General features: G+C 47.9%; 2 protein-coding genes and 1 pseudogene across 19 annotated transcripts in view; 1 reads left to right on the top strand and 2 right to left on the bottom strand.

Moving 5' to 3' along the window:
- Ssdp (Sequence-specific single-stranded DNA-binding protein) overlaps positions 1–8,748 on the bottom strand; it is a 102,477-nt gene extending 93,729 nt beyond the window's left edge. For 7 of the 16 annotated variants that reach the window (XM_065440785.1, XM_065440787.2, XM_065440781.2 and 4 more), the window contains exons 1-2: positions 8,551–8,745; positions 8,027–8,099 (exon numbers count right to left, since the gene is read on the bottom strand). In XM_065440785.1, the coding sequence (XP_065296857.1) occupies positions 8,027–8,099; positions 8,551–8,606 (129 nt within the window). In that variant the 5' untranslated portion in view covers positions 8,607–8,745. Of the gene's footprint in view, positions 1–8,026; positions 8,100–8,550 lie in introns of all 16 variants that reach the window. The other 9 variants (XM_065440792.2, XM_065440793.2, XM_065440790.2 and 6 more) reach the window with 4 other exon arrangements.
- Positions 3,795–3,974, bottom strand: LOC135908960 (U2 spliceosomal RNA; annotated as a pseudogene).
- A 257-nt stretch (positions 8,749–9,005) lies between the features above and the next one.
- Atg10 (Autophagy-related 10) overlaps positions 9,006–17,421 on the top strand; it is a 93,614-nt gene continuing 85,198 nt past the window's right edge. The window contains exons 1-2 of one of the 3 annotated variants that reach the window (XM_065440794.2): positions 9,006–9,131; positions 9,375–9,636. In XM_065440794.2, coding sequence (XP_065296866.1) covers positions 9,544–9,636 — 93 coding nt within the window. In that variant the 5' untranslated portion in view covers positions 9,006–9,131; positions 9,375–9,543. The other 2 variants (XM_065440795.2, XM_065440796.2) reach the window with 2 other exon arrangements.

Raw genomic sequence — 17,421 nt, 5'->3', positions numbered from 1 at the left:
GGGCCGCAATGCAGCGGAGGTGATCGCCATCTGGAGGTGTTTTAAAGGGACACTAAAGCGCAACAATAAATCAGTTTAGATTAATGAATGATTGTTTCAGAACACTGCAGGCAGTCATTTCAAAAAAATAGTTTGATTATTAGACGAGAAAATGAAGGTCTAAGTATCAGTATTTGAATTTAGCGCCAAAACCCCAGCGCCGGAACGTCAGCGTGACATCAGGGATTGCAAAGTATGTTTTTGCATTTGGGCCGGGTTGGCTGAGTAAACGTCCTCGAAACTTGCCATGTTTAATATTTGGTTCCTTTAGAACACAATGTAGTCAATCTGTACAGTTATATATAATTAGTAGGCCCTAGGAGACGCCATAAAAATCCATGACGTCACAGCCACCAAGTGCGGGAACTTAAGTAGGACGTCGCCACCTGTATTTCGTTCTTGCACTTTTTCTGGTTTACCAAACGTCTTATCGTTGTAAGAGTGGTGTTTTTGGTGTTGTAGAAAGGTAATTTACTGATGCAGAAGAAATCATTTTTCACTTTAGTGTCCCTTTAAGGAGGCGGGCGTGCCACTCCGTGGACTCTGAGATATTTACATGCCGGCGTGCACAAATGGCGGGCACTGTTTCCGGTCTATGCATTGTAGAAATGCCGGAAAACGGGTTTCTTTGAGTTTTCACCTAACAGAATCATGTTTTCTCATATATTCGAATTACAATCCAAGAGCTATCATTCTGTAGGTTGTGTGTAAGTCGTAGTTTAGGAGTTTTGCAGGTATCCTAGCTTGAGAAATTGAATTAGTTCAGTCAATTGCTTGCGTCATATGAAAGGCCTGGGTATGCGTGGTTCGAAAATCTGTTTTGCCACAACGATGTATGACAAAGGATTTTCTGTGACAAGTTCCTTAAGGCCATTGCGTTAAAACAAAAAGGTTCTTTCTACTACGAGCCCTAGTGGCACCTGCCACCCGCCCGTTTCAAATTCCATGCTCACAACATCTATCCACGCTGAAGTTCGTGTGAGGACGTGTTCCATAACTCACGCTTGAAATTTATATATGGCATTCATAGCAGCTTTTGTGAAGCAACCGCTAAGGTTCTCAATGACTTTCAAGGATCGGAGAAAGCATTTCTGAGGACTAAACCAACTATCCATTAGACCATCTCGAAAACATTATCTAATAAGCAATGGAAAAAAATGGCATAAGATGTAGGTTTAACGAGCAAACCACCACCAACAATCAAAAACCCCTTGCTCCCTGGCCCCCCCCTGCCGCAAACTGCCAAATGGACTGGATAAGCCTGCACCAAAACTTTGGAGTCACGTGTTTAAACAATAGCAACTAAGCTTTGCCAACAACTAAATTCGAGGATATTTTAACCTCTTCTGGCCTGATATCACGATTTAGCCACATAACGAATTGGAGATCCTGAATTCGAATAGGATGCTTAAAAGGATACTAAGGAGAAACACTAAACAGTCAAAGCTGACACTATATTTTTCTTCAACTAGTTTTAATAATTTCACAGTAGTAGGTCGATTATTAAAAGAAAAAAAAACAAAGGCCGAAGTTCCTTTTTTCACCTTTTTCCAAATTTCACACAGAAACCCTAGTGCTGATATGTCACTCTGACATTAAGCATTTCAAAGTATTCTTCTATTTGTGCTGTAGCACCACATTAAAAGTTTTCGGAACTTGCTAAGTTAAGCCTGCAGCTTTTAAATACAATGCAGTCAATCTTTACAAATAAAAACTCAAGTGACACTAAAGAAATATATTAGGCTAAGTTACATTGATAGATTATATGTCTAGAAGTCTATCATGGCTCTTTTTGTGCGCCAGTACATGACTTTGTTATGTAAAGTTCAGCTCAATTTGGTTAGCCCGCATTAAAGCGGACAAGACGTATCCCCCACATGACCTGACCATATGTGAATCAGCCAATACTGATGTAACGCAAGATGTACCATAGCCAAAAAAAAAAATGGTGGCGCCTCTCCAATTGTTCATTTTCTTAATTTTCTAGCCTAGAAAACCTCTGTCCTCGCAACGACTGATGGATATGTAATTATACAGAAGCTGAATGTATCAATCTAGCTCAAGTTAACATTTTCTTTTAGCCTCTCTCAACCAGGCCTAAGCAAACACCCTAATCTGTCACCGCAATATAGTGTGGGAGCTTCTAGGTCATCTCACCAGCAGTTTTTTTTTTTCGTATTTTCTCCCTTATCAAGTTTTCACTCGTGGTAGGAGTGGCTTTTTTGGCATTGTAATGAGGTAATTTACTAGTACAGCTCGAAATAATGTTTATCTTTAGTGTCCCTGAAAGCGAAAGAAAGCTTTTTTTGTGTGTAGCCATCTGACAAAAACATGTTCTGCATGCAGTTTGTAATAAGAGTGAACACTACAAAAAACTTTTGCAGCTAAATCCATGCAGGTGCAAACATTGCAGTTGTCATCTCTAAAATGTAGGGGTGCGCAAATATTCGAAACTCTCGACTAAAGAGTAGAATAGTGGTCTGTTTGATTCAGTCTTCAGAACAAATAGTCGACTATTCATTACTATGAATATTTTCAAATATTTCCAGACATCAACTGCACGCAGTAAAGCAACAAGTTGGAGCAACTGTCCAATTCTCTTCATCCCCGCAGGCATAGCATGGTCGTAAAACACGAGAATTTGCATAGCTGAGTAGGCTACATCTGTGAGAAAGCCAGACTTTGCCGGCTATACAACAAATAATCTTTCATCAAACATTCCTGCATATGCTAACAAACAGCTTATTCGTTCCTAATCTTTCATGTTCGTGCTCTTAAAAAACATTCTGTAGCATGAATTGTAATGACAGAAATTTCAAACTTAATGAATACTAGTATGTGAACATAATTTTATATTATTTGTGAAAGCGACTGTTGATTATTCTGAAAGCAATTCAAAAGTTACTTGATTTGCTTCTGACACTATTTGATTCATATTAGATCTCGTCTGCATTACTATTCGCACACCCAAACTATGTTGACAGTTCCACAGGTTGCCATAAATTGTGATATGGTTCACCTGCCAATTAAAGATGCACTGTGAAGGTGTGCGGAATAAAATCACTGTTCCATGCTACATGACCACTTCTGTCTTTGGGCGATTTAGTTCCTGTGTACAACAAATTTAAGATACACCATAGTGAAGGGTTCTGGATGAATTCTGAGGGGGTTATTTACCATGAACTAGAAGCAGTGTACACAAAATTTTTTTAATTTTACCTTCATCAGCTAGAAATGCTGTACACGAAATTTTTTTTTTTTAATTTACCTTCATCGAAATGCAGCCGCCCCAGAAGGGATTGGTCTCGTAACGCCATAGCCACTAAGCCACCACGACAGCGAGTTTCACATACAAGTATTTATAACTGCAACTCGAACGTTTTTATCCCCCCCCCCCCCCAAAATAGTTCTGACTCTATGAGGTTAAAGGGACGCTAAAAGAAAATATTAGGTCAAGTCACATTGAAGGATTAGCTTTCTGTAATAACAATTTGATCATCCGTAGCAAGAAAATTATGAAAATGGAAAATCAGAGTGGTGCCACCTGTTGTAGGCTATGGTACCTCTCATATGCGAGGTCACCACTGGATGATTCACAGAGGTCACCACCGAGGGAGGTCACATGGAGATTAAGCCAACTTGTTCGTATTGGCGTGGGAGGTTCGAATTGTGGAGGAGCAACAGGACCTCTGGAAACAATTTTTACAGCAAAGCTGTATATGGCTAGTTCCCAGCAGCTCGATGTCCGTAGCCCAAAACTGTGGGCCAATCCCGAAGACAGTTTAATACCAAGCAACCTGCAGCGGAGGCGAAGCAGGCTTCAAGCACTCTGCCAACTTGCAAAAATAAGTTTAGTATCTTGGGTCTAAATACAACCCGTATCAGATATTAAGCTGATAAGAACGGATACTACACTTTGACCCACCATCGGCCATGTCTACATTCGCATCGCCCCACCTTTGTCAGCGTTCCAAACACTTGCGTATATCCTTTCCTTTCCTTCCGCTCTCCCGTGGTGGTGGTCCAGTCGAAACGTCACGCATGTCTAGTTTCCTTTGGCTCCTCAAGGTGGTGGTCTCATTGTCCACGCGAATGTATATAAAAATAACCGCAAACAAGTCCATACCCATGTTCAAAATTCTGTGTCACTTCTGTGTCATATGCTAAACAGCTTCGCCTGTCATCCACCTTAACAGAGTGGAATGGCTCACGATTTTTTATGCAATGAAGTGACATATCGGCACACAGAAAATAATGACACACTTCTAGGCGAATAATTTGTCATCTAGCTCGGCTTAATGTTTTTCTCTAAGCACTTCAACTCCCTTTGAGTACCTTTATTCACGTTTTCACACACTGTCCATAGCAGGAGTAGAATTCAAGGCGATTAAATTGAATGGTTTTTGAAGGCCTTCAAAGGAGCACCAAAAGATAACTTTGAAGTTGCAGAAACTTAACACACACTTCTTGCACGCATAAGGGTCAACATTTAGCAAGTGCAAAGGCTGGGGAAGCACTTGATGATATCTTAATCTGAAATTGAAGTTGTCTCAGTACGCCAAATCTGGCATTGACATTACCGCGACAGTAGAATTTGCTAATGTTTGGGTAGCAATAAGATTAGCTGTGACAGTGTTGCCCATAATAAAATAAACAAGAGTGGTGCATGTGTCTCTTCTAGCTCTGTCCTGTGCGGTGATCGCAGTGACCACAGGAACAGAGTGGGTTAGTGTAGTGCGACATCCCAACACGACCTACCGTACAATGTACCATAACGAACTGCTTCATAGAAACAAGTATTACAGTAAATTATGTAGGACACGCTCCACTTGGCAGTATTCTTTAAATACTGGTGTCACATTGTGCATTTTAGATTTTTATGAAGCCCAATCGGGATTGAATTTCTCAATTGTGATGGACTCATTTATGCAAGCTGCGGAAAGGAGGAATTCAAACAGCCAAAGAATTCGATCCTGGTTGTGCTCGATCGCAATTCTAAATGCACCATGCGACAATAGTGTAGGTGTTAGAGAGGATGAGCCTTCATTTACCATAAAAGGAAAATGAAAATGTCGTGTAAGCACTCATTTAATTCCTTAAGGGCCCTTTATTTTAAACATTTACTGTTATGAACCGCCTACTTCACTCCTTGGAACTTGGTGGAAAAGGTTGTTTGGATAGTAGCATTCCTCCAGAGATGCTGTGCAAGTTACAGTGGTACTTTGCAGTGGTCTGGTACTACTAAGTACCAGTAGTAATCCTAACCGTGCCTTCTCTCACTGCTTATGCTTGACAGTGGTTTCCTTACGAACATTCTTCCCTCTGCTGTGCCATTTCAGGTAGCCTAGGACGCAATCACCAGCTGCCATCGAGTGTGAAAAATGGTACTGAAAACACAGACGATCAAACCGCTATTGCTACCTATGTTGCGAAAAGGAAAACACCCTTTAACGGACTACCTTGTTCAATAGCCATTTCAGAAAGTGCCAAAATACTCAGGACATCATGAACCAAAAGTGCCAAGTGCTCGTGAAGAGCTTAGGTTGTCGAGTCCTTAAGGCACTGAGCTGGCATTTTGATATTGAAGTGTTTCAGGGATCCCGATGCACCCGATTGAACCTTTTACTGACGCTTTCATAACATACCCCATTGCCTCACAATGTACTTCTTCACTGCTTATTCTGCTGCCCTTCGGCAGGCACATTTAATAACTCCCTTCACAGACAGCAGCCCTCTGGACTGTCCATGGAGTCTGATATACTCTCATATCCAAATGCACTAACACATTTCGATGCGTAAGACGAGATTTCTTCCCTTAAGACCGACCTCAAATGGTGCCTTCAGTCACACAGAACTATTGTCCTTCTATACGCTGAACAATGCTTTCACAACCAAAATTGACCTCCTTTCGGATGCAGCTCTCGTCAAGGTACCAGCATACAGGAAGCAAATGAACCAAGATGCCAGCTATCACCGATACCGAACCCAACATCAACATAAGCCTTATTCGATACCTGACCAAAAAGAGATTTCTAGCATGTAAATCTGCCACCTTCCAAATACATGTAGCCGGCACAATTTTCTGCCAATGCAAACAAGTGTCTCAGAACTGCCGCCCCTGTACTTGCAGCATCAGTTCTACGATAACAGGTGCTTGCAGGCCCTCATAGTGCCCGCTTATATTAAAATTGACCGTCCTCATTGAATTTCTTCATAGCGATTTCAACAGGATGTATGCAGGATCACTGCTACAAATCATAGCAACATTGGTCAAACACCCACTGGCTCTGGCATGCAGTAGTCATGCCACTTCTGATACACTACGAGGCTTATCTAGCACGAGTTATTCAGCCCACAGCCTCAAAAACAGTCGGACAGTGAACTGCTGTGGCCAATAAAAAGTCTTCCGAGCCAGAGACAAGAGCAAGGTGAAAATTATGTAGACATTCTGTAAACAGCGATTCATTGTGTGCGCGATGAAATATTCAATTGTAACCGGTACACCCTGCAGTTAATATGCAAAAACTTTCACATGGTGCCCATTGAAGGTGAAATTCTGGACAGAGACTGCTAAACATGTCTGGTTGACCAAAGGCAGTTATCGTCACAAAACAGATGTGCAAGGTTTCTTGATGAGGTCGTTTCCGACAATGTCCTCACTATGCAGTCAGATGATGCATCAGAAATAGCTAGATTATCCCTTCTGGTGCCACAAAACCTAAACCCCACGAGTAAAAATAGGTAACGGCAGTCAGCAGTGCAAATATGCAGGCACAACTGTAGCGGAGGTTCCATGCGAACTTTACAGGGGCCCTCCGAGCCGCTTTGGTCGGCCGTTAAAAAGGAGGCAGGTGGAAACGTTAGCAAAGCAGAACGTGATAACGCCGTCCGATAACAACGGGAAGCAGAATCGCGCGCCTCACAATCAAAAGCTGCTTACGGACTCGAAAACGAATCGCCACCATTCCGGTGGCGTACACAGAGGTCTCTCGCCGTCGCCAAGGGTCAAAACCTCGCCACGCGAGAGGACGCAGACGGCGCACACCTGGCGGCGGGACGTACCACACATATCGGGGGAGGTGTGTGTGTGTGCGTGTGTGTTACGATACGAGGCGAATGAGGCAATGTATGTGGCGAGGCGTAGCTTCGCGCTGTCCTCCGAGCCAACGAGTCGGCCTCGCTGCCAATGTGAAGTGTCGCGCACCAGGAGGCAGTCGCGTGTCTTACGGAACCGGAAATAAATGAATAAAAGCACCCGAGGACAGAGGAGGTGCCCCACAGTCAACAACAGAGGCGACCTTCCAGGGCTCAGCGTGCAGCTGTAGAGCCAAGGTTCTTTTCGTCGTCTGCACGCCCGACGCAACCTGCCGAGCCACGACCGCCGAAGCCGCGGCGTGGCCGGTTACTACAAGACCGCGTCGTCTCCTGCGCTCTTGATTCTCTACATCGCTTTTTATTATCCTTGTTTATTTCAACGCGTGCACGCTCCTACGGCAGCTGCACCTAGCAGTTTTCAGCGCCGGTGTGGCGGCAGCTACGTTTGCAAAGGCATCATCCCCCCCCGCTGATCTTAGCATTTCGGTGTTTATTCTTGTGCAACCGGAGGAATTTCGCTTCTCCGGACGCTCTCGCCGCCGATGAAGATCGCCGATGGAGCCGATCGCGCGCACTGTCCGATGAACACACACACACGCGCGCACAAACAGTCCGCGTTCGGGGGTGCACATCACCACGGTGGCAGTGGAAACCGGCGTCGCAGATGCAGCCGAGCAAAACCGTTTTCCCCGAGCGGTCGACGCTGAGCCGCTCGCGAAAAGCAGGCGCGCGCGCTACGCGCACCGTCGACGACGACGGACGCTGCTCGCGCCACGCTCCAGGCGCGACCAAGCGATCACCCATGAAGCCGCGAGCCAAGCGGGCCGCGGCGAAAACAAGACAAAAAAACGCAAAAGAGGAAAAAGAAGAGAAACGGAAGCACGCATCTCACCTCTGATAGGAACGTCTGTGCAGCTTTCTGGGCGCCGACGTGTAGTAAGTATTCGTAGACGTACAGCGCTAGCCTGCGAAAGGGGACAGAGCACAACGATCGGTTAGCCGTGGTTGAAGCAGACGGCATTCCGGGCAGCCGATCATCGCGTCCGCCGCCATCCAGCCTCCCCCCCCTCTCCCCCTCCCGGGAATGGAGTCGGTCCGCCCATATGCCCGAGGCCTACGGGCAGCCCGCGTCGGGAAAACGCGGCGTACTCTTTCTCTTTTTTTGATTATCCGCGGACTCTCGTTCAAAACACGGGACTCGGGTTCTCGCGTCCCGATCTGCGGGCCCCAACAGCACGAGCCCGCAGGTGAACGCGCGCGGCGTAGCGAAAACGCGATCGTTTTCGCCGAGCAGCACAAGAGAAGATGCCGAGACGCGGCAAACGTGCCGCCGGGTCGCGGCGAGTTTTGCCGGCACGGGCTCGGAATCGAACATGGTTGCCGCCGCGGCGGCTACGGTGTACTCGTCTCACTTACTTTTCCCGTGCTTGAGCATCCGAAGGTACTGTTGAGCCTTTTCCTTTCGCGTACATACTGTGGATTTGAACAGTCACACACCTGTCACGACATTCAGGACGACACCGACCATGTTACCATAGAAACATCAATTGATCTGTCAAAGACTGCCTTGTGATTGGGCTCACCCCCCAGCATGCACGGGCTCCCCCTGGGCATGTATGTGACGTCACGCGCGTGTGTGCTGCCATTGGTCGTTGCGGCGTCATTACCGAACGCCATCTTGCAAAAACGTATTTGAGGGCAGCACTAAACGCAAGCATTCTTGCATTTTCTCACTGTCAACGCATTATTTTTTAATTTCAAACAAGTAAAAATTAAATTTATTTGACGTCTTGCTAGAAAAGTGTCACGAAAACAAAACGCGGCCGTGAACTTTATTGGCTTGCGGGGTGTGCGCCCGCATGGCGGAACAGCGGCGAGAGAAAAGTTGGGGCAGCGACGTAGCTGGTTGCACTCAGTGCTTGGGCGATTCCAGGCTTGTATCGCGGCCCTAGCAGCGCTGCTTTCGCTGTTGCATTTGTTTTTCTTGGGCTGAGCAGGTAACCATGTGCCATTACGGTACAAAAAGGCCTTCTTAGTCGCGGCGCGTCATTCTCATTGCATGAAAGCGCCTCTTTATGAACCGGTGTAACAGAAAAACACATTAATGAGCATTATCACTACATTCGGTCCGTTCGGCCTTGCATCTGCGGTACGAGAGTTTGAAATGCGGCGTTTCATGTGCACTGTGGATGGCAATTAATAATTCTCGTGAATTCATTTTTCTCTCGTTTCACGTGTAGGTGGCATCGTTCGCTAGTAGGAACGCAATAAACAACGCAGCCAGCAGTGGAGCGAACGCCTCTCACCAACACCACTGAAAGAAACCCCACTCTTCCCCCTTGCGAAGAGTGGTCGAGCCCGTGACGTCACGTCCTGTTCGTCTGCCTGAATGAAAAAAGGAGCACAAAAATGCTGGAATGGGACGAATTTCTGCGCTGTTGCAAAGAGATTGAAGCCGTCTCGGCCACGTTAGACGACGGCTGGCGTTGCGTGGTCGACAAGGTTGGTGGCAGTTTTCCGCATAACGCTACGTCGCGAGCGGCTCGTTTACGCGAGTTGAAGCCGCGGCAATGCGCGCGCACCGCAAGACCCTGGAGGAGCGTTTTTAAGCAGATGATGAAGAAAACGTCCACTTCCGTCGTCTGCTCGCGTGCTCTCTGGGGCGTATCGGCGGCGCTGGCGAGCCGCTCTCGTTGAGGGGAAAGGTGTGTTTCTTTGGCCAAGCCATTCGGCGTGCTGCTATGGAGATTGGCAGCCCGAGTGCGTGATTGGGAAATCTCGCGAGCAAGACTGGTTATTTTTACGAAATCCGCGAAGCCTCTCTATTTCAGACCCACGCTGTCGGCTCGTCTGTGCGCCGCTCTCATCGCCCACTCCCCGCACCCTTTCTTTTTAACTCAAACTTTCAATTTGATGATCGCGCGCGCGTTACGTACACTCTTAGTGCACCAATTATAAACAATAATTTATTTTTCTCGCATAAAGTCCAGAAAAAAAGATTTAGTGCGTGCTACTACCGATTTTTCTTCTTACTTGCGCTACTTATTTGCTCCACTTAGTGAGACAAACCAACGAATTTGATGGGGCACTAATTATTTGATATGCCGGCTTCATTGTTTAACTTTTTTTTTTTTTTTGCACGGCAGCTCGGGCCAGGCTGTGTGACGCAGCGGTGACGTAAGAAGGGGCGAAACGGCTCCTTGCAGGGCTGTGTTGTGTTCCAGTGAGTTGTTCCTTCGCATGTCACGCCGCTACATCGCAGTTGGTACAGCGTACAGATACGTTTGTCTTCCCTTGGCAGTTAAATTCACGTTATTGAGTACAGCACAAAGAAAAGTTTTTGCAGCCCGCACGGGGGATGTTTTCATCCGTATTCGAGCGTTCCTCCTTAACTTCCTTGACCCTCCGTGTTTTTTATTATTATTATTTCTTGTGCTCGAGGCAGCTGATTGGGCAGTTTTCTAAACTAACGTGGTGATAGCCCTCTGCGTCGAGTCTCTATAGAACTTTCAAAAACAGTGTATTTTACTGGCAGTCTCTGTTGTGTACGTTGCTGATTCTGGATCGCCCTGCACCGCACCCGTCTGAATCCGTGTCCCACATAACTTAGCTGTCTCTTGCGGGCAGTGCTTGCGTCACAAGTGTCTTTCACGAATGAGCACTCGTATGCGCTCCGCACTGGATCGCGGGTGGTGTTGGGTCACGAAGGTCTTCTCACTGTGGCACAATATTAGTGCTGTAACCTTTGTGACGCAGCTCTTTGGCGGCGGCACCATTAATGGTGATTTTTTCCGCGGATGTTGTATATCCCCATCCCGCCCCCGATAGCCTCTTCACGGCGATTGGTTGGAAGCTCGGGGATGCGAAGACAGTAATGCGGTCCCTTTCCTTAGGACGCCGGGATGACCAGCGTCTTAGCCTAGTGAGATTATAAAGACAAATACAGCAAAACGGCAGTTAAAGAAAGGATATGGCGAGGGGTCAGAGGTGGCAGAATCGGAACGTAAACACCTAAACTTGGGGCCCAACGAAAACAACGAAAAAGGAATACAGCGGAGATTCCAAAAAGCATAAACTATGGAATAGCAAAGGCTTGCGAGAGAAGGGTATTGCGACGATAACCAGATAAAAAAAAAAGTCTCTGGCAAAGAAGGTCGCGCGCTCTACCAACTCTCGTCGGGGCAGAAAATAACGGGGCGGAGAGTCTTCGTACCCTCTCGGTTCGTCTGCTTTTGTCTGGACCTCTCGCCCTCCTCTTGACTCTACCTATTCGGAGCGGCACCTCCTCTTGGATTTGCATAGGGCCGCTCCCCCTCCGTCTCCTCTGCTGCTGTGCGTCTGATTGCTTTACCTTCGTTCATTCGCTAGCTCTCTTCCAGCGCGCCGACTTCCTTCATCGACCTCCTCCCTCTTTCTTTCTCTCACCCTCGCCGAAGAGGCGGAGAGGCGATTTGACGAGATCTCGCGAGAGAGAGGGAGGGAGAAAGTGAGACTGGACGAGAGACGGATCGAGAAAGGGCGAGAGAACGCAGAGGTGCGCGCGGAGAATAGAAAGAGGGCGAGGAGGAAGGCAGCGAAGTTTGAGGCAAGTCGGAAAACTCGCCGCGGAGTTTTCCGAAGGAGGGCAAGGGGACGCCGTTCGCACAACGGTAAAGGCGGCGGGGAGAGGAGGCGAGACCGATCGACCCCGGCGCATGCGCAAACGCCGCCCGGCGGCAGCAAGGCGCGCGGACTCCGGCGCGCATTTGAGGAGGCCGCCGGCGAGCGGACTCCCCCGGAGTCCGGGCCGTGGGTCGAGCCCCGGCGTAGGGTGGCGCTCGCCCCCATCGATCGGATCGGCGTCCAGACGCGACCACGGGCTCACGCGCTGCGCCCCGCACTTTTTTCAACCCCCGTCGCTCTCTCTTTTGCTGCTCTCGACCCAACCACGTGGATTTTTCCCGCCAACAACAGTCTGCTCGCTTCTCCTCTCCCTCGTCCGCGCTCCCGTTATTCTTGTTTGCTGCCGGTGGGTGCTTGCCGCGTTCTTGTCCGCACCGCTCTCTCCCCCCCCCCCTTTTTTTTTCCGTGTCGAGTGCGAACATACTGCGATGTTTCGGTCGCGGTTTCGTTTTTGGCACGTCATGTCTCGCAAAAGTTTCGCCGTCGGAACCGCTGAGCCCCTACTAATGTGACTCAACCGTTGGTTATATTCGCCGCATCAAGTCCGAACGAAACGCGTTGCCGTCATCACGGTCATTCTACATCGGCGCTTCACACAAGCTCCTCCTGGTTGCGAAACCATACGCTTATAACCATTTCGCCTTCCCTCTGGTCGCCTTCGTTGGTCAGTTTCGGCTGAATCGGACGCATTCGGTTCGCTGAGCGTCTGTTATAGAACTGGTACTCTTCCTCCGAAAACATATCTTCAAGCTCGCCAGGTCGTCTTCGGTAGTACCCCGGTCGAGACCGTGGGAGCAACCTTAAGATTTTATTTTCTAATTTTATTTCGTAGAGATAAGGACATCTAGCGCACTGTTGAAATCGATGTTATGCGAAGCGTTGTTTTGCGGGTTCTGCAAAACGTTACTTGCCAGTTGAGCAATGTTTGTACAAATCGATTCAATCGTGCGTGCGACGACAGCAGCAAAGCGGCTACGATGGCTTGACGACTGATTCACTGTATCCCGCTGAAGAAAAAAAAAAAGATGAAAACAATGTCACAGCCCTTTTCGTTAACGCCCTGGGCCGATCCCGAAAACCGGTGCAGGCTCACATTGGAGCACTAGCTGCCACTGGAGAAGGATGGCGGAAAGTGGCCCAGGTGTTCGCTTTTATGAACAACTTGTTGCTTGCATGCTGTGAGAGACGACGCAGGCGAAGCGCAGTGGCATAATGTTGAGCGTATACATTATCCGCGCGTTCTATTCCTGTGTTTGTGGCCAAATAGAAACTGACGTCATGACACACACACCAGTCGCGATCGCGCGTCTGTGGCAGGTAACGGGTAGAGCGACAGGTTACTGTGCTTCGCATTAGAATTAAAGCTAAGCTACTTTGTGTTTTGCGCTTCGCAACTTTTCACAACTGCACCGTCAGTGGATTCCGCGAGAACGTCCTTACGCGAACGTGTAAGTTCGCCTATAGCAATAGGCATTGTCCAAAACATGGCTGCCATGACGTGTCTCCGCGGCTCTCGCAATCGCTTCGGCACATGGAGCCCGCGATACCATATGTATCCTTCGAGGTCGGTTTTCGTTCACTCGGCGGGAGCTGTCAGTGCATTTGGACACCGTGCACCTACTTGTTTCGGCTCCGATCCATCTGTTGCACACGGTGAGGTATTCCAGACCGAGGTAACGGGATACGATTATGTTGATTGGTTCGACTGGTATTTCTCTTCGCTCCTCGTCATTGGTCAGAGCGCCGCTCTGCCTGTGACGTCACTGCCAGGACGCCGCTCGCTCGGCTGCCGCGCACGCTCCTTCACTTCGTGCATGCTAGGAAACAGTATTGGCCTCGAGCTCCACCACTGGAAAAGCTGGCGCCACCGTCGGCGTGACGTGCTAGGAGGGATCACGTGGACATAGCGGCCGCGTCGGCTGCTTCGGGCGCGCGGAAGCGAGCTGAAAACGAGTTTAAATTCCATCGAACGCTGCGGTCCTCATTTAGTGGCGAAATTTTCCCGCTTCGAGTGTCTCCTTTACAACGCTTAAAAGCACTAAAATAGGTAGTGGCTGCCTTTGAAGGCGCGCAACATGGTAGGCTACTGCTCGGTGCCGCAGGGCCGGACGCACGTGACGGAGGCCGGTGTCAGCCTTATTCACGCGTAGCCGCAGGACAAGAAGCTGCGTGAAGCTTGGCTCGCGAAACATAAAACCGGCAAACAGTCATCGGCTACAACTCGGGTATGCAGCAAGCACAGACGCGAGGAAGATTTCTGCTACGGCGCCCGGTATGCGATGTTCTGAAAACGCGCACTGAGACGCTCGCCCGAGTCCGCTGCCCGACTAATGTCATGACGGTTTGGTCTATGAACTTGTCGATGCTATAGATACTGGCAAGTTCAGTGGAGTAGAAAGGCAGCGGTAAGAAGCACATTTAAAAAGAAGCATGGCATATGGTCATGTTTGTGTTATGAATTAATGCACTGGATTACAAAAAAGGAGCAGCGGGAAATGGCACGCTGAGAACACCGATAAACATACAGTGCGACGCAACTCGAGAAATAGTATTGAAAGATCAAAGAATTTAGAAGAAAAAAAAAGATTGAATCGTCGCGACATCACATCACAGTCCCCGTAGGCGTCGAAGTCTCTACAATGAAATTATTTTTGAACAGCTCTGATAGCGCCCACGCAACAATGGTTGCTTGTATACTGTTCAAATGCTCATATTCTGCGGCCTAAAGCTCATGGCACGGTGAGAAAACGCGCGCGCGGAGAAATCGAAACAGTGCGCGGACAAGCATACAGACGCGCAGTCGGTCGCTGCGAATCTGCGCGATCGCTGCATTGAGGCTTCGTTCTATTACACTCCATTTAGTTATACAAACACTATAAGAACATATTTCACATAGTTTGCTCCCAGCGTTTACCTACCTTTCACGCAAGAAGCGGGTTGGGGAGACTCCATCGCGGCGACCGCGCGCAGTGGCGTTCACTGTACGTATTCGGTAAAGAGATAGCGTCTGTAAACGATTGTGTGCTTTCAGTTTGCCCAAGATTATTATTTAGACAGTAACAAACTTCTCTCGTTTCGAAAGTACTTACAGTAATGTCTGGGAGAGCTCGCGCATAGTGTTTTCAGTGAGCGCTGACAGCAAAACCTATGAGGAGCGCGCCACGTGATCCCTCATACTACGCCAGCGAGGCGCTTCCGATAGATGGCGACTCCGTAACTCCTCGCCGCCAATACGCGGAAGCCGTGCTTCTTGACAGACGTTTCGGCTACTCGCTACTATTGCAACTGTCTGATCTTTTTTTTTTTTTTCTCGAAACGTCATGACTGGTGAAAATTTCAGGTTTGGATATTGGAAGCTACGTTTATATAGTGGAAAGTGGTGTACGTGCTCTTGCGAGGCAGAGGTGCCCCGTGTGTGTCGATACATTTTGTTGAAGAACAATGTCCACAAATTTAGCGTGTAAATTTTGTGCGATACTTCGCTATATAAACGCGGATATTTCCTTTATATCTTAGCTACGGCTGACACTGCATTTTGCACGGAACAGCAACCTTGCCATTTGGTGTGAAGATTGTAAGTGCGCCCGTAAGACGAATACTACCTGTAAAACCTTCAATAGAGCTTCATTGGTCTATTACTTGGAACAGGCCCCCGTATGGGAGACGAAACGTATTGGTTTCCTTTTCTTTTAATGTTCTTGGTCGGCGTCCGGTTTACCTTTGCCAGTAGGAGTGTCTACGTTATACGCTATTCAGTATATAGCCTAGCTTGAGCTGCCCTAAATAAAGGCACTAAAGCACCTTGTGGAAGGCAATGTTTCGACCCATCTTGGTTTACGTACAAATGCAACTGTTCATTTCGTCAGTCCACGAAGTATGTCCTCCACGCAAAGAAGACGCCATATAAGCGTCTTACGAGTGCGCATGGTATTGAAAAACCTCAATGAATCTATATAATTTCAGTGTATGTCCCGCAAAACTATATATGAGGTCTCCACTTCTTGTTGCCTGCAAGCGTGCGGCCTTTTAAGAGGAATATTCAGCTGAAAAGGATGTGCCAAGCAAAGCAAGTGAGTCAGCTATGCGAAACGAAGTTGTCATAACTGCTCCTAAAGCAACGTAAATCTGTGAATCACTGACCCGAGTCGAATGTGTAGCATTAAGAGGCAACGAGGGCTGGCCACTGCCAACCCGTTTCACTTTAATTTACTGCCTCTTATAAGCAGCGTCAAACAACGTAGCAAACGGCGCCATCAAAGCGTCGATTTGAGCGTTAATTCTCATGCTACTGCCGGAAATTTGGTGTTTTACTATACACTATACTGGTCGTGACAAAGCAAGTTTTAACGGGTTAAAGTAAAGGTAAAAGTTGTAGTAGTGTAGCAAGCACTTGTTACCTGCTTGTTGCACCGCAGCAAATATTCCTCTGGTCTTTTAATCAGACGTTCAATCCTATTTTTCACGTTTGCGCTTTGATCATCCACCTGAACTGCCACTCCAGGGTTCAGAACCGCGCATGACAGGTTTGAAACGCGCTGAAGCGAGCTCCATTGGCCGGCATTGTAAAACGCTGCCTTTGAGAATTAGCCGTTTCTATGGGTTTTCTTTTCTTTCTTTTTTTTACAGACAAAAAAAAACGAGAGAGTTATTTGGAACGACTGTCAGAAGTGCAATGGTATGGGGAACTAGAGCGAACAAACGGAAACACTGTCTGGGGCACGCGTACGCTGTCCGGACTCTAGCAGACGACAGAAGCGAGTCAGACGACAGACAGATGTGCATGGAGACATCTACAGATGTCGTCTGTAGACGACAGATGTAGCAGACGACAGACGCCTTGACGTCACGCGAGCGGCGCTCGCAGCGCCTCTGTGGGCCGCGCTCGGGGCTAGTAGGGACGTAATTACTTTTCAAGTCTAGTCTTATTGCCAACTGTCAGGTTTTTGCACTGAAAAACTCCTTTCTTTTTTCTCAAAGGGACACTAAAGAAAAAAAGTACTTAGAGCTGTATTAGTAAATTACCTTTATACGATGCCAAAAAAGCCACTCCTGCCGTGAGAAGAGGCTTAATAAACCAGAGAAGGTTCAGAAACAAAAGACGGATGGCGACACCGTCTTGGAGTTCCCGCACCTACTCGCTATGACGTCACGAATTTCGACATAGGCTGCTTCAGCTTATACAGATGTCATATTCCATCTCACAAGTCGTCTGCAGAGAACTGCCGAAGGTACGAGGCGTACAGAGATAATATCCTTGCGCAGTGAAATATAGTTCTGGTGTAAATGTCTCATTATTAGCGGATAAGATCGTTTTGTTCTAGCTCGGTACGTGATGCGCTACAGCGATACGTGACATGCATGTTACGACATACATGGTACGCCGTATACCGCAAATTACTGTGGCGGTGAAGAGATGACGGGGCGCGGATGAACACATCTCGGAGGGCACCGTTTTATCGGCCATCTGAGTCACTGTGCAGTGTATGTTCGAATGGTTATAGAGTTCGGGCTGCTGCGCTGAAGGAACAAGGTTCGAGACCAATCGTTGGACCAACTTGAGTCACTGAGTATGGGGCATTGTGTACATGTGTGACGCTGTTCGACGAACCTCTTTCACGCCGACAT

The sequence above is a fragment of the Dermacentor albipictus genome, chromosome 9, assembly GCF_038994185.2.
Source record: "Dermacentor albipictus isolate Rhodes 1998 colony chromosome 9, USDA_Dalb.pri_finalv2, whole genome shotgun sequence".
Lineage (NCBI taxonomy): Eukaryota > Metazoa > Arthropoda > Arachnida > Ixodida > Ixodidae > Dermacentor > Dermacentor albipictus.
This window is presented reverse-complemented; position numbering and strand designations above follow the sequence as displayed.